Source organism: Typopeltis vanoorti, chromosome 20 (assembly GCF_054136105.1).
Source record: "Typopeltis vanoorti isolate ZY-2024b chromosome 20, IOZ_Tvanoo_1.0, whole genome shotgun sequence".
NCBI classification, from domain to species: Eukaryota; Metazoa; Arthropoda; class Arachnida; order Uropygi; family Thelyphonidae; genus Typopeltis; species Typopeltis vanoorti.
The window spans coordinates 111,253,169-111,266,887 of NC_143568.1; the positions used below are offsets into that span (position 1 = coordinate 111,253,169).

Genomic DNA, 13,719 nt, shown 5'->3' on the forward strand with positions numbered 1-13,719 from the left:
ATGATCCAGTCATAAGTTAAAAAGATTGTAAGTTGGAAATCGCTGTATATTAATTTCATATTCATTTCATATATTTCACTGTATGTTAATTATTAATCAGATAATAGCAATGAAGACCTGATACGCAGAAATAGAGAGGTTTTGATGCCATTGTATTAAGCCTTCATCAGACCTCATATGGATTATTGCACACAGATTTGGTCGTTGGATGAGACGAAGATATGTTGGAAAGGGTCCAGAGAAGATTCACAAAGTTGGTCAGTGGTCTTTGGAATGTGGAGTATGAGGACAGATAGAATGATTGTAAGTTGCAGAGCCTCATGAATAGGAGGAAGGGGGGGGGGGATATGATTGAGACACATAAGCTAATCAGGGATTGTTATCAGCGCAACATGGAAGAGATTTTTCTTAGAATGGGAGAGTGTGTGTGGGGGGGTAGAACAAGAGGCCATCGCTGAAACTGTATAAGGAGAGTGTGAGCAGAGGACTGAGGAGTAGGTTCTTTGCATGAAGAATGTTGATGAATGGAATAGATTACTTGAGTGTGTTGTGGGTGTAGACACAATGAATCAGTTTAAGGTACCTCCATCATGGGAGGTACACACTATTGTGTGCAGTAGTGTGTACCTCCCATGATGAGTCTCTGACTCCATGGAGGTCAAATGTTAATAATAATAATAATAATTTTACTTTATTTCCTAAATTTTTTTGTCTTTTGTCACTGTTTTGTTTGCTGGCCATTTTCACAAAGAAAAAATACCGCTGAAAAATCGTAAACTAAAAGATCTTTTTGTACTGCTGTTAGTGCGATTGTCATTCGACTTTGCAATCTAATAGTGAAAGTCAAAAATATAATAGGATTAACACGTTAATGACGAGAAGGGATAAATCATCTTGTGCTCTATTGGACCACAAATTGTTGCATGTACTTCCATTGAAACCAAAATTATGTAGATAAAGAGAGGGAAATCTGTTTTAGGACATATTAGAAACCAATAATTAAGGGAAATTCTATATTTGATTGGTATACTCAAACTGTATTTAAACCAACTATAATAAACAGGACCTGCATATATATATATATATATATATATATGCAGGTGCTATTTATGGTAGTTCATTACTTGAATGAAGATGAACTTCTGTAGTACCCCCCCCCCCCCCCCAATAAACACTATACCACTCAGATGCAAATAGCATTCTTACCCCCACAGACCATACTCTATAGCTACAAGCCAAACTAACTACAGTAGAAGTTTTATTGTAGCATTAAATATGGTATGAATGTATTAATGGTATGGCTGTTATAAGTCACATACATTTTAAGTTGAGGAATGACTGTATTTCACATGGGCATAACTATCTCTTTTGAGCTAGATAATGAATTTTATTTTTTAGGCATTCTTCCAGAGTTGTACTTCTTTTCTTCATCTCTGATGTTGAATGTAGAAATTTTTCAGTACAGTGCATTGTTAATCTTGGTGTATTCTTGATTGATGATTCCAATGAAATATTAATCTCTCTTTCTGCTTTAAATCTGCATGTGCATCTCTGTCTCTTTTGTTAAAAAAGTCTCTTTTTTAAATGATTCAATTAAAAAAATTTTTAAAAAAAAATTCAATCTAAATTTCTAGCATCTGAATTTACCTTATGTCTAGATCTGACTTGGCAGAACTTTTCTTTCAATTAACGTAAATAGAGATGCACGGACAGTTGCCCAAGATTTGAAAGCCTTCTGCAGACCATCCACTACCTAGTATCTGCTGATCTGTAGAATAATTATTTTAAAGCTGTATTATTATTATTATTATTATTATTACAACAGTAACCTCCATTTAATCAGTAGACTCATCATATGATGCTCACTCTACCAGAAACATGTCAGTATTGTTATATCTCTGTAAAATTGGTTTTTATTTTTAATTTCTGTAAGCAGCTGTTCCAATTATTAAAAAAAAAAAAAAAAAAAAACTGTCAACTGTGCCATTTGTTTATATCTCTATTAGAGATTTTTAATCCAAATGTTTATTAATTACACAAGGCTTCAATTTCGATTGGTGCAATGACTTTTAGAATCTGGAAAATTATTGACTTGAGACCAAATAAAAAATTATATACATTTAATGAAACTAAAACAATATATACATTTTAAATAAAATTACATAACTACAAAATTAACTTGATTCAAGGCCTTCTAAAATAAATCTACACTTTAGAGATTTTCTTATCCAAAAATATTAAAATCATTCATTCTCTGACTCATTCTATTACTGAATTGTTTTACATATACTTAATCACGTCTACCAGACTAAACACCTTATTTTCACAACGACAAAAATGTTCATCAGAGTCAGTTTCTTTGTTAGACCCTTTCTGAAAATATAAAAAATTTCTTCTTATTTTCCATGGGATCCTTTTTTTATCTCCCTTATGTAGCATACAATATTATTCCTCCTGTCTCACTGAAGTATATGTAGCATACAATATTATTCCTCCTGTCTCACTGAAGTATAAATATTCTTACCTCTTGCAGTTCTATTTGATGCACAATTTACTAATTTTTGTATCAGAGAAAGAAGTTTCTTCTACTGCTTCATAAACAACATATCTAAGTTGAGCTCTTCATTTTAAGCCACTTGACAGTTTCAAATTTTACCAATTGCTTTTTCCATAGTAATCCAGTGTCCTTAAGACAGAAGATGAAACTTTCCATTCAGTGTTTCCTCGAACATTCAATTAGACTGCAATATCTTCTTTTATTTACTAAATATTTGTTGACAGTCTCAACTCCATCAGTTTAAGGACTCTCATTTCTACAATTCCTTTTTGGAATCTTTTATTAAAATTCTCCTGACTGTCATATAAAACTTAAAAACTTCCTAAGAACAAAATTCTCTGGTTGCTGTTCTCAGATTTCAGTTAGCTCTTTACTTGTTTTTCTCGTTACTCTGATACCGAACACCCTTTCTGTCAGCTGTCAATCACCCATCAAACTCTATACGCTCCATGTAAATGGCAAGCGAGAAGTTACGTATAATGACTGACATGTTGTCTCCATTAGTATAACGAGAATGCCTTTACAAAGCACAACAAATATCTCCACACTTAATTTTAAATTACAATAAAAAAGATTGAAAGTAACATAACTGTCAGAATTCTAGTAAGTACATCAATTTCAAATGGTTTATATTTCATTTTGACAATGCAAATCTTAGCATAAACACAACATTTGTATTGTGTTTATGCTAAGAAAGACTGGTGACTAAGAGTTCTCCAGTTTTAAAGGGAATAAAAGTTGAGCAGTGCTCAGATGTGAACTGTAGACTAAAATACACAAACATTATTCAAGAAAAAATGAAAGAGTTTGAGAACAGAAACCAAACCTTGGAGATTCAGTGGCAAGCCGTGAACAAAATATGGATTGATTCAGCCAGAGGCATGTGATGCAGTTGTCTGCATCAGAACTCCATGGTGGATACAGGAAGTTAAATAGGCAGTGAAGGAAAAGAAGAAAGTTCCTGGAAAATGAGTCATCTTGTGCTCTTTGAGACCTGAGAAAGATTAGGGGCATGAACAAATAGCATCAATGGCAATATCATATTAAAAACGAGGATATTAGGAAAGAACTTGACATTGTTAGCATCCACGAATGTGTTAGCAGAGCTAATCTCAGGTGGTATGGTCACTTAAACAGAATGGGAGAGGAAAGATTAGCAAAACAAGTGTTCTCTGCCAGGTTGGCAGGAAAAAGACCCAGAGGAAGACCAAGATATAGGTGGACTGATACGGTAAAAAGTGCCTTAGAAGATAGAAATATAAGATCTGGCAATGTTGGAACCGTGACAGGTAATAAACTGATTTGGAGGAAAATTGTAGAGAGGAAGTTAGTAATAATGTGAATTTTTCATGTAGTACTATCATATCCTGTACACCCCCCCCTTGACAGTAAATGTCAGGAATTTGATGATGATGATGATAACATCCATAACAGGCACATCACAAGTGCTGATGTACTGTTACGAAACCAGAATTAATGATGTATTAGGATAGAGAAACAACTGTAAAAAGATTCATAATTTAAATTATGATTATTTTTACAATTAGTCTAATTAATTTTGAAATTGTTTACACTCCCTTCATTCACAGTGCAGTGCACTCCAATAATGCATTCCATTCACCAACAACTTTCCATGTAATAAATCTACTCCTCACACCCTTCTTCATCACCTTCCAGGGATGGACTGTTGTTCTTTCGATCTTACCCTCCATCCGTCTGTATTAATCTGGTAGAATCTGTTAACTAACTTGAAGATCTCTATCATATCTGCTCTTTTTTTTCTTATCCACTAAATTCTGTAATCCACATTCTCTCAACTGCTCTGCATAACCAGCACACTAGAGTCCCAATATCACTTTGGCCATTCACCTTTGGACTCTCTCAAGTTTCCACATCACAATGAAAAGTAGGTAACCAAAATTCAGTGTAATAGTCTATGTATGGTCAGACCAGTGGATTATACAGAGGCACCACCTTCTTATTCCTACATGTCAGTGTACTTGTTATCATAGCAGCAATATGATGTGCAGTCTTTGCAACACTCGCAGTGTACCCTCAGAACTGTAATCCACTGTCTACCTTCACCCCCAAGATCCTAAATCTCATCCACTTCCCGAAGTACATCACCAATACAGTACATGGACTTACCTCTCTCCAAAGTGTAACACCTTACATTTATTCAAATTAAAACTATATTCCCACTCATATGTCCAAGCTAAAGTCTGTTTAGATCTTTTTGTAGCAAATTAACCAACAGTACTCCTGATAATTCTACCTAACTTTTCATCATCAGCAAACATTTGAAGATTTTCAGTCAATGACATGAAATATCATTAACAAAGAAGTAAACAGTAGTGGCCCAAGAACAGAACCTGAGGGATGGCACTAGTCAACTTCCTTTTTCTGAGACACAATTCCATCATACATGACTTGCTGATATCTTTCACAAAGCCAGTCTTCAGTATGTTATCCATTCCTATCTTCTGCAGCTCATACATCAATCTGTCATGTGGTAATCTATCAGCTTTGCAAAGTAAGAAAATCAATGTGTATGTGAATCTCCCTTTTCGAACACATTCGTCACCTGATCATAAAATGTTAGTGGATTGCTAAAAAGACCTACCCTTCACAAACCCATACTGACCATCATAGAAATGTTATGTCCATCATCTCAATCCTGTATTTTCTTCCTAAACAAATTGATACCTTAAAACTCTAAATTGCAGTTACATTATCTTACGTTAAGAATATTGCAACTTTGTAACAGTTTTAATGATTACAACATCGAATTTTTTTTTTCCACTTCTACCGAACTTCCACATCCTCATATAAAAAACCAGGAATATACAAAACTCATTGCTCTTATAGCATTTGCTATGTAGGCCAGACAGGACAATCTGGAGAGATATGCATGTCTGAACTTGTAAAAGACATTGAGAGAAAAAATAAAACCAGATCAGAATTAGCCTTCTACACAATAAATACAGGTCAAATAGTTGGCAAGAAACAGAAATGCCATATAATGATAACTGTTTTATAAGAAAATTTAAAGAACCCTCAGAAATGCTCTATCTCCACACAATGTAACAAGAAAAGGTTTAATCATACGAGTACACCAAGTCTTGTCTGCATTCATCAAAAATTTATCAAACACAGAACTGGATATGACATGCATTATTATTATTATTATTTTTATTATTATTATTATTCAGGCCTCCAAGGAGTCAAAAGCCTCATCAAGGGAGGTCCTTCCTAAGACAAAGTCTGTCAAGACTCATCGAGGGGAGGTCCCCCCCTGAGAAACACAAAGTCTATCATACCACTCTTTAAACTCACTGACCATTCTCGCTCCCACCACTCCATCAGGCAATGCATTCCACGGCTCAACCACCCTCCACACAAAGAAACCACTCCTTACCCTCTTGCTCACAGTTTCCTTTCGTAACTTCCAGGGATGGCCTCTTGTCATCACTCCTTCCCGCTGATCAACCAAGCGAAAGTACTCCCCAGTGTCAACCCTGTAACCACCTCTCAACAGTTTAAAAGTCTCAATCATATCACCTCTCCTTCTTCTATCCACCAAACTCTGCAGTCCACATTCTCTCAGCCGATCCTCATAACTATCCTTGTACAGTCCTGAAACCATCTTTGTCATCCGTCTTTGTATCCTTTCCACAGTTAATTTATCCCCTTCAAATCCTGGGGACCAAATCTGAGAACAATAGTCCAAGTGTGGTCTGATCAGAGACTTATACAACGGAATGATAACCCTCTTATCTCTGCAGGTCAGTGTCCTTCTCATAATAGCAGCAATCCTCTATGTTACCTTCACCACCTTTGCAATATGTCCCCCTAAACTTCAGATTTCTATCAATCATCAACCCCAGATCTCTTGTCTCCCCTACTTCCTCCAGTATAACTCCTCCCATAGAGTATGCACCATCCCATCGATGTTTCCCAAACCTCAAGACCTTACATTTTGCTGCATTAAACTGATACTCCATTCATTTGCCCATCTATCTAGCTTATTCAAATCCTCTTGCAGGGCTACCACATCTGCACTATTACTAATAATCCTTTCCAGCTTTGCATCAAAACAACTAAATATCCCCCTTGCAATCCACTGGCAATGTCATTGATATAAAGGTTAACCTAGTACTGAGCCCTGTGGGGGCACCCCACTTGTAACCCTCTGCCTCCTTGAAATTGCTCCACCATACACAACTCTCTGATACCTATCAGACAGCCAATCCTGAATCCAGTTGACCAATCTGACATCCAGACCCATGTGCTGCAACTTAAATATCAGCTTATCATGTGGCACCCTGTCAAATGCCTTTGCTAAGTCTAAGAAAATTGCAGTATATGCCTTTCCCTCATCTAATGCTCTTGTAACTTTATTATAAAAGGCTAGCATATTGCTAAAACAAGAGCACCCTTTCACAAATCCATGTTGACTCTCACAGACAACATTACCCTCATCTGTGCAACCCTCTACCTCCTGGAAACTGCTCCACCATATACAACTCTCTGATACTATCAGATAGCCAATCCTGAATCCAGTTGACCAATCTGACATCCAGACCCATGTGCTGCAACTTAAAAAATTATGCCACAGTATGTGACAGCAAAAACTAAGCATTCTTCCTATGCTTATAAGTAAGTTAATACAATGTTTTTTTTCTGGTCACTTTGTTTATACATAGTAGTTTTAAAGTTCTGATTACATCTGCTGTGTGTAATTTTTTTTCTATCTTTTTGTATCCCTGATGATGTAAGTCCTGTGACTTGTGAAACTTACTGGGTTCTATTGTTTAGTTTAATAAACCTGAATTTTGTTTAGAAACATGTGATTTCAATACTGGAAATTAAATGAAGGATTTAATTGCACTCTGCCAGCCTGGTTGGCTGAGTGTTTGGCGTATCCGCTCTCCAGCCAAAAGGTTGTGGGTTCAAATCCTGCCATGGGCATGATGTTTGTGATTGTCTGTGAAAATACTAGTGGTGGGCAGTAGATGGTGTTGGTGTAGATGATGATGGGAGTTGCAGTTTGCTCTAGATGGTGGATTGAGTGGTGGAGACGGAGAGTTGTAGAGGAGGTGCTCTCCCTCGATGAGTCTTTGGACTCCTTGGAGATGTCACACAATAATAATAATAATTTAGATGCTGGGCTTGCAAGAATTTTTCACTAGAATTTGACATACTCAATATTTTAGTGGCCTATGCATCAGTTTCAGTGTTTTATACTTCTGGGGTTTAAACCTTTACACTGCAGTTATGTCATCATCATCATCATCATCAAATTCCTGCCATGTACCCTCAAGGGGTGTACAGGATATGACAGTACTATATGAAAAAATTACATCATTACTAACTTCCTATCTACAATTTTCCTCCAAATCAGTCTGTTACTTGTCAAGACTCCAACATTATCAGATCTTATATTTCTATCGTCTAAGGCACTTTGTACCGTATCAATCCACCTATATCTTGGTCTTCCTCTGGGTCGTTTTCCTGCCAACCTGGCAGAGAACACTTGTTTTGCTAATCTTTCCTCTCCCATTCTATTTAAGTGACCATACCATCTGAGATTAGCTCTGCTAACGCATTCCTGGATGCTGACAATGTCAAGTTCTTTCCTAATATCCTCATTTTTAATATGATATTGCCATTGATGCCATCTGTTCACGCCTCTAATCTTTCTCAGGACTCTCATATCTGCGGTCTCTAGTCTTTGTTCAAGTGTTTTACTTCTGACCCAGCTCTCAAATCCATAAGTTAAAATTGGTTTGAACACAGTCTTGTATACAGCTAATTTAGTGTTCCGACTAATTTCTTTCTTATTCCATATGAATTTATTCAATTGACTTCCCACGATACCAGCTTTGCTGATTCTGTTGCCTATTTCTATATTTAGTTTACCATCTTCAGTAAAAATTGTGCCTAAGTAGCTGAAATGTTTTTCTTGTTCCACAGGTTCTCCATTCACAACACAGTTGACATTTTCAATGATTCTGCCTATTTTCATTGTCTTTGTCTTTTTATTGCTGACCTTCATACCATATCTATTACAACAGTTATTCAATTTAGTCAGAGAATCTTGCAGACTTGTAGCGGATTTATTTAGAAGTATAACATCATCCGCATAAAGCAAAGAGCTGACATTAACATCTCCAATTTTGATATCAGGTTTAATACCACATTCCTTCATAATGTGATCCATATAGATAATGAATAACAGAGGGGATAATGTACATCCTTGTCTCACACCAGATTTAACATTAAACCATCTTCCTATACTTCCTTCAATTCTAACTGCTGACTCACAACTCAAATAAAGACTAAGTATTGCTTGATATAATGCCCCATTGACACCATATAACTGCAGCGTATTGAATAGCTTCTCTCTTGGCACCTTGTCATATGCCTTTTCCAAATCGACAAAACTTAAATACAGATCTTTGTTATATTCCCATGCTTTCTCGACTATTTGTCGTAAAGTGAAGATCTGATCCTGACAGCCTCTATTTGGCCTGAATCCAGCTTGTTCTTCACCAAGCTTTTCTTCCACAATTCTTCTCAACCGTTTCTCAAGTATACTTGCATAGATCTTGCCAGGAACACTCAGTAGGGAAATACCTCTGTAATTCTCACATTCAGTTTTATTTCCCTTTTTATATATGGGTACTATGAGAGCTCTACTCCAATCATCGGGAATTCGTCCCTCTGTCCAGGCTTTCTGAACTATGCAGTGCAGCCACTGTAAGACTCTTATACCACCATACTTCAGCATTTCTGGTCGAATATCATCTACTCCTGCTGCCTTTCCACATTTCAAGCCTTTGATGGCTTTTTCTACTTCAAGTATGGATATGTATTCCTGACTGCATGCCTGGTCAGTGTTTTTTATCACTGTGCTGTCATCACTGCTTGTTTCATTTAGCAGTTTTTCAAAGTAATTACTCCATACTTCAAGGATATCTTTTTCTCCTGTTTTCATTTCACCTTTATCATCTCTAATTCCTTTTACAGCACTCTTTCCTCCATTCCTAAGCTTCTTCAACAACCTCCAGAATATTTTGCCACCTTCTTGATATTTATTTTCTATATTCTTGCCAAAGTCCTCCCATGACTTTTGTTTAGCTAGTTTTACACACTGTTTAGCTTTCTTACATTTGTCTCTGTATTCTGTAAGAGTAAAAGCTGACTTATTTGCCAGGAACTTTTGATATGCTTTCTTCTTTTCCTTCACTGCCTCTTTAACTTCCTGTGTCCACCAGGGAGTTCTGATTTTTTTATCTTTGCACACAACCTCACCACATGCCTCTCTGGCAGAATCAATCAATGTTTCCTTCAGAGTTTGCCACTGAATCTCCAAGGTTTGATTCCTGTTCTCAAACTCTTTCATTTTCTTTTCAATAATATTTCTGTATTTTAGTCTACAGTTTACATCTGAGAGCTGCTCAACTTTTATTCGCTTTAAAACTTTCTTACATGTTATTCTTTTCAATATGAAATTCAATTTTATCCTGCTCAAGACTAAATAGTGATCACTTCCAATTTCAAATCCTCTGTACACTCTGGTGTCCTGCACCAGGGAGAAAACATCACTATCAACAATAACATAGTCAATGAGACTTTTCTTATTCCTAGCCTCTTCTCTCCATGTGAATTTGTGCACATTTTTATGTTGGAACATGGTGTTAGTAATAACCAGTCCATGTCCTGAGCAGAAATCCAACAGATATTTGCCATTATTATTAGCTTTGCTCTTTTCTCCAAATTTTCCCAAAATATTTTTGTATGTCTCACAATCATTTCCTACTCTACTATTTAGATCCCCAACAAGGACCAACTTTTCCTTTTTCATTGTGTCAGTTGCTTTTTCTAAAGCCTCAAAAAATTCCTCCACTTCTACCTTAGTAGAACCTTCTGTGGGACCATAGGCACAAATAAGTCTCATTGTCCAGTTCCCCATTCTCATATTTGCCCACATTACTCTACTTGAGACTGACTGCCATTCAAGAAGATTAGCCTCGTATTTTGTGTTGAATACTATGGCTACTCCTTCTTTTCCTTGATTGTTATTGCCTGAATATAACATTTTGTATTTATTGCTCAGAAAGATCTCACCAGTTTTGGTCTTTTTTGTTTCAGTCACCCCTATTATGTCGATCTGGTACTTATCTAATTCCTCAGCTAGCTCCACTTCTTTGCCATTCAGGCTTCTTACATTGATAGTACCGATCTTTAACTCTGGTGATGTTGAGTTGGGGTTTGTTTTCAGATTTGTTCCAGTAGCTGACTTTTCGCTGTTCGCCCTGGTTCCCTGGCGAAAACAACGGGGGCCTTGTTTAACCGGGCGACGCCCCAGCCGGCATGAAATTTTGTCATGTTGTACCATCATTTTTTATTTTGGTTTAACCAATAAGAATACAATTTGGTCGGCTAAATCCCAAATTGCCAGCCCATCCTCGTTCGTTCAGTATCAAAGTAGATACCCAACAGGGTGCACCACGAGAAGGTGAGGATTGGACATTAGGTCAGAAGCCCTGGTCGGTTCTCCGCATTCCTTTAAAGGCTATGTGGAGGTCTCCTCTCAGTTATACAGCTTTGACCCTTAAGCACCCCACTGCTGTTATGTAGTGTATTATTATTATTATTACGTGGTGCCTCCAAGGAGTCCAAAGACACATAGAGTAGAGAATCTATTCTACAACCCTCTGTCTTCACCAACTGCAATGAACCACAACTACACCCAACGCCATCTACCGTCCACCACCACCAGTATTTTCACAGACAATCACAAACATCCGTGTCCAGGGCGGGATTCAAACCCACAGCCTTTTGGCTAGAGAGCGGATACACTAACCACTTGGCCAACCAGGCCGACAAAAATTATATCAAGAAGAATGTCTTCAGACCCCTTGTAGGATCTGATATCATCATGAAAATACTGTGAATAATATACTGATATATTTATGTATATGAGCTGAAATCTCAGCTGCAGTTTATTCTGATTCTATCCAGATGAAATAAATAAATAAACCAAAATAAATTTTGTATCAATACATAGAAGCCGCCTTTGATTTTATTAAGATTAATTCTCTACTAATACTATTCTGTTTCTTGTAGCATGAAGATGTCTCCCTTTCAATGTTCGATCATCTTGTTCAAGAAAATTCCTTACAGTCCATTTTTCTCGATTGGGGTGTTGATACGAATGAGTTATCATTTATCAAAAAACTCATAATTGGATCAAAGGTATTAATTTTCAGTTAATTTTTATATAAAATATTTTAAATATTAATTTAATATTTGTGTGCATGTGAATCTGTAGCTGTGATTTTCATTTAACATTTTCTATTAGTGATAAACAGTTATAGCAAGAACATGGCCATCCATTTCAAAATTCTTTATTCTCAAAGTCAGTTTGATTATTGCAAACTATGATATTTACTTTAGTGAATTTTTTTAATGTGTGCAGTAAGATCGAATTTTAAAATTCTGATTTTATGTAGTGCTTAAACTTAAATATTCAATGAATTTATATTGTATCTGAACTTCCAGTTCATGTTGCTCCTTTTGTAATCTTTGATTTACTGAGATAAACCAAGCTTTTATGTTATGGAGCACTCTTAGATCAGGACATGTCTTTTGACTGCACTCTGTTTTAATTAAAATAAAAATTTTATGAAGCAATCATATATATTGCTAACTTTTATTGTGCTTTTGGCAATAACAATCTGTGAAATTTGATGCAGAGATTACAGATAATGATGAATGAATATGGTATTCATGATAGGAAAATAGTAAGACAGAGATCCATGGATTTTTAAAAATTATGAAACTAAGATATGAAAGGAGTTAAAAGCATAAAAATAAATAATAGGATATTTTAAAGATAAGAATAAAGTTGCTAATGAATGATGTGATATTATTGCTAACTACGATATAAAACTTGTAAAATTTAAGATGAAATATTAAAAGATGAAAAACCAGAACGTAAAACTGTAAAGGTAAAAAAAAAGGGGGGGAGTGAATATAAAGATCTTGAAAGTAAAACATAAAATATACAAATATATGATGAAGATAAAATCAATTTACAGGGTAGAGTAAGGCTGTTTCAGTACAACCATCATCAGAATAAAAGGATAAAATTTTGTGGTGTATATTATGTAGATTGTGTTAATGTCATTGGGATATTTTGATTGGTTGAAGGTTTTGTTGGAGAGCTGCCAAACCTCAGATATAATGTAGCTTAGGTGTGGTGAACATTGACGCCGTTGCAATGTGTTTTTATTTCAATGGCTTCTGATATTTTTAACTTTGTTTCAATTTTTTGGATGCTAAGAATGGTTAATTTTTTCTATTTGTGGTGTATGGTTATTCTATTGCCTATGCTGCTGTTTCTGTAGTGGGATTTTTGTGGTTTGGTTGGTTTGTTTTGAAAAAAATCAAGTATGGCTATACGATAATGCTGATAATGTTCATGCAAGCTGGAATAAAGTGATCTAATCATAGACCCAATTATAGGTGGCATTGCAATTCAATTGACAAGGGAAATGATAAACAACATTGCAACACTGCAGAATGTCATGGATTGTTTCCTTTACTGTTATTTTTAATATATTTAATAATTTAGAATAACTCGTGAAAACAATTTTATAATCAGAATGTTTGAATATGCTTGTTGAATTCTTGTTACTACTAATAAGTGTATTAGTGTAACAAGAAAATCTGTTTTAATGCATCATGTTCCATTATCAAACGAGCTCTTAAATGCCATAAAAAAACAAGCTTACAAATATGTTCACAAAACAAAAAACAGGCTGAAATCATTAATGAGTGAAACAGAATGGCTTATCATTACCAATGAAATAGCGCAAAAAATCTCTATTATTACCACTACTCAAATCGAAATTAAATATACCAAGAAATGGAATATCATTACAAATCAACTTTATAAATTATGAAAAATAATTCCCCCCCCTCACCCATGCTATACTTTGCAAAAAGAAAACATTTATAGCTCAATAGTGAACCTTTTCATTTATCCTCACATGCCAAATGAAACTTCATTAATAAAAAAAAATCTAAATTTCATTCTTTCCCCCAAAAAAGGTCTCCTGTGAAGAAATTATTATAGAAACTAAAGCAAA

At 35.5% G+C, this 13,719-nt stretch overlaps 1 protein-coding gene across 4 annotated transcripts in view; it reads left to right on the forward strand.

Annotated features, from left to right (window-relative positions):
- The window catches only part of fal (SAM and HD domain containing deoxynucleoside triphosphate triphosphohydrolase falten), a 188,816-nt gene that overhangs the window by 59,387 nt on the left and 115,710 nt on the right, over window positions 1-13,719 (forward strand). For all 4 annotated transcript variants that reach the window (XM_090410336.1, XM_090410337.1, XM_090410338.1 and 1 more), the window contains one exon: window positions 11,693-11,821. In XM_090410336.1, the coding sequence (XP_090266462.1) occupies window positions 11,693-11,821 (129 nt within the window). The remainder of the gene's footprint in view (window positions 1-11,692; window positions 11,822-13,719) is intronic.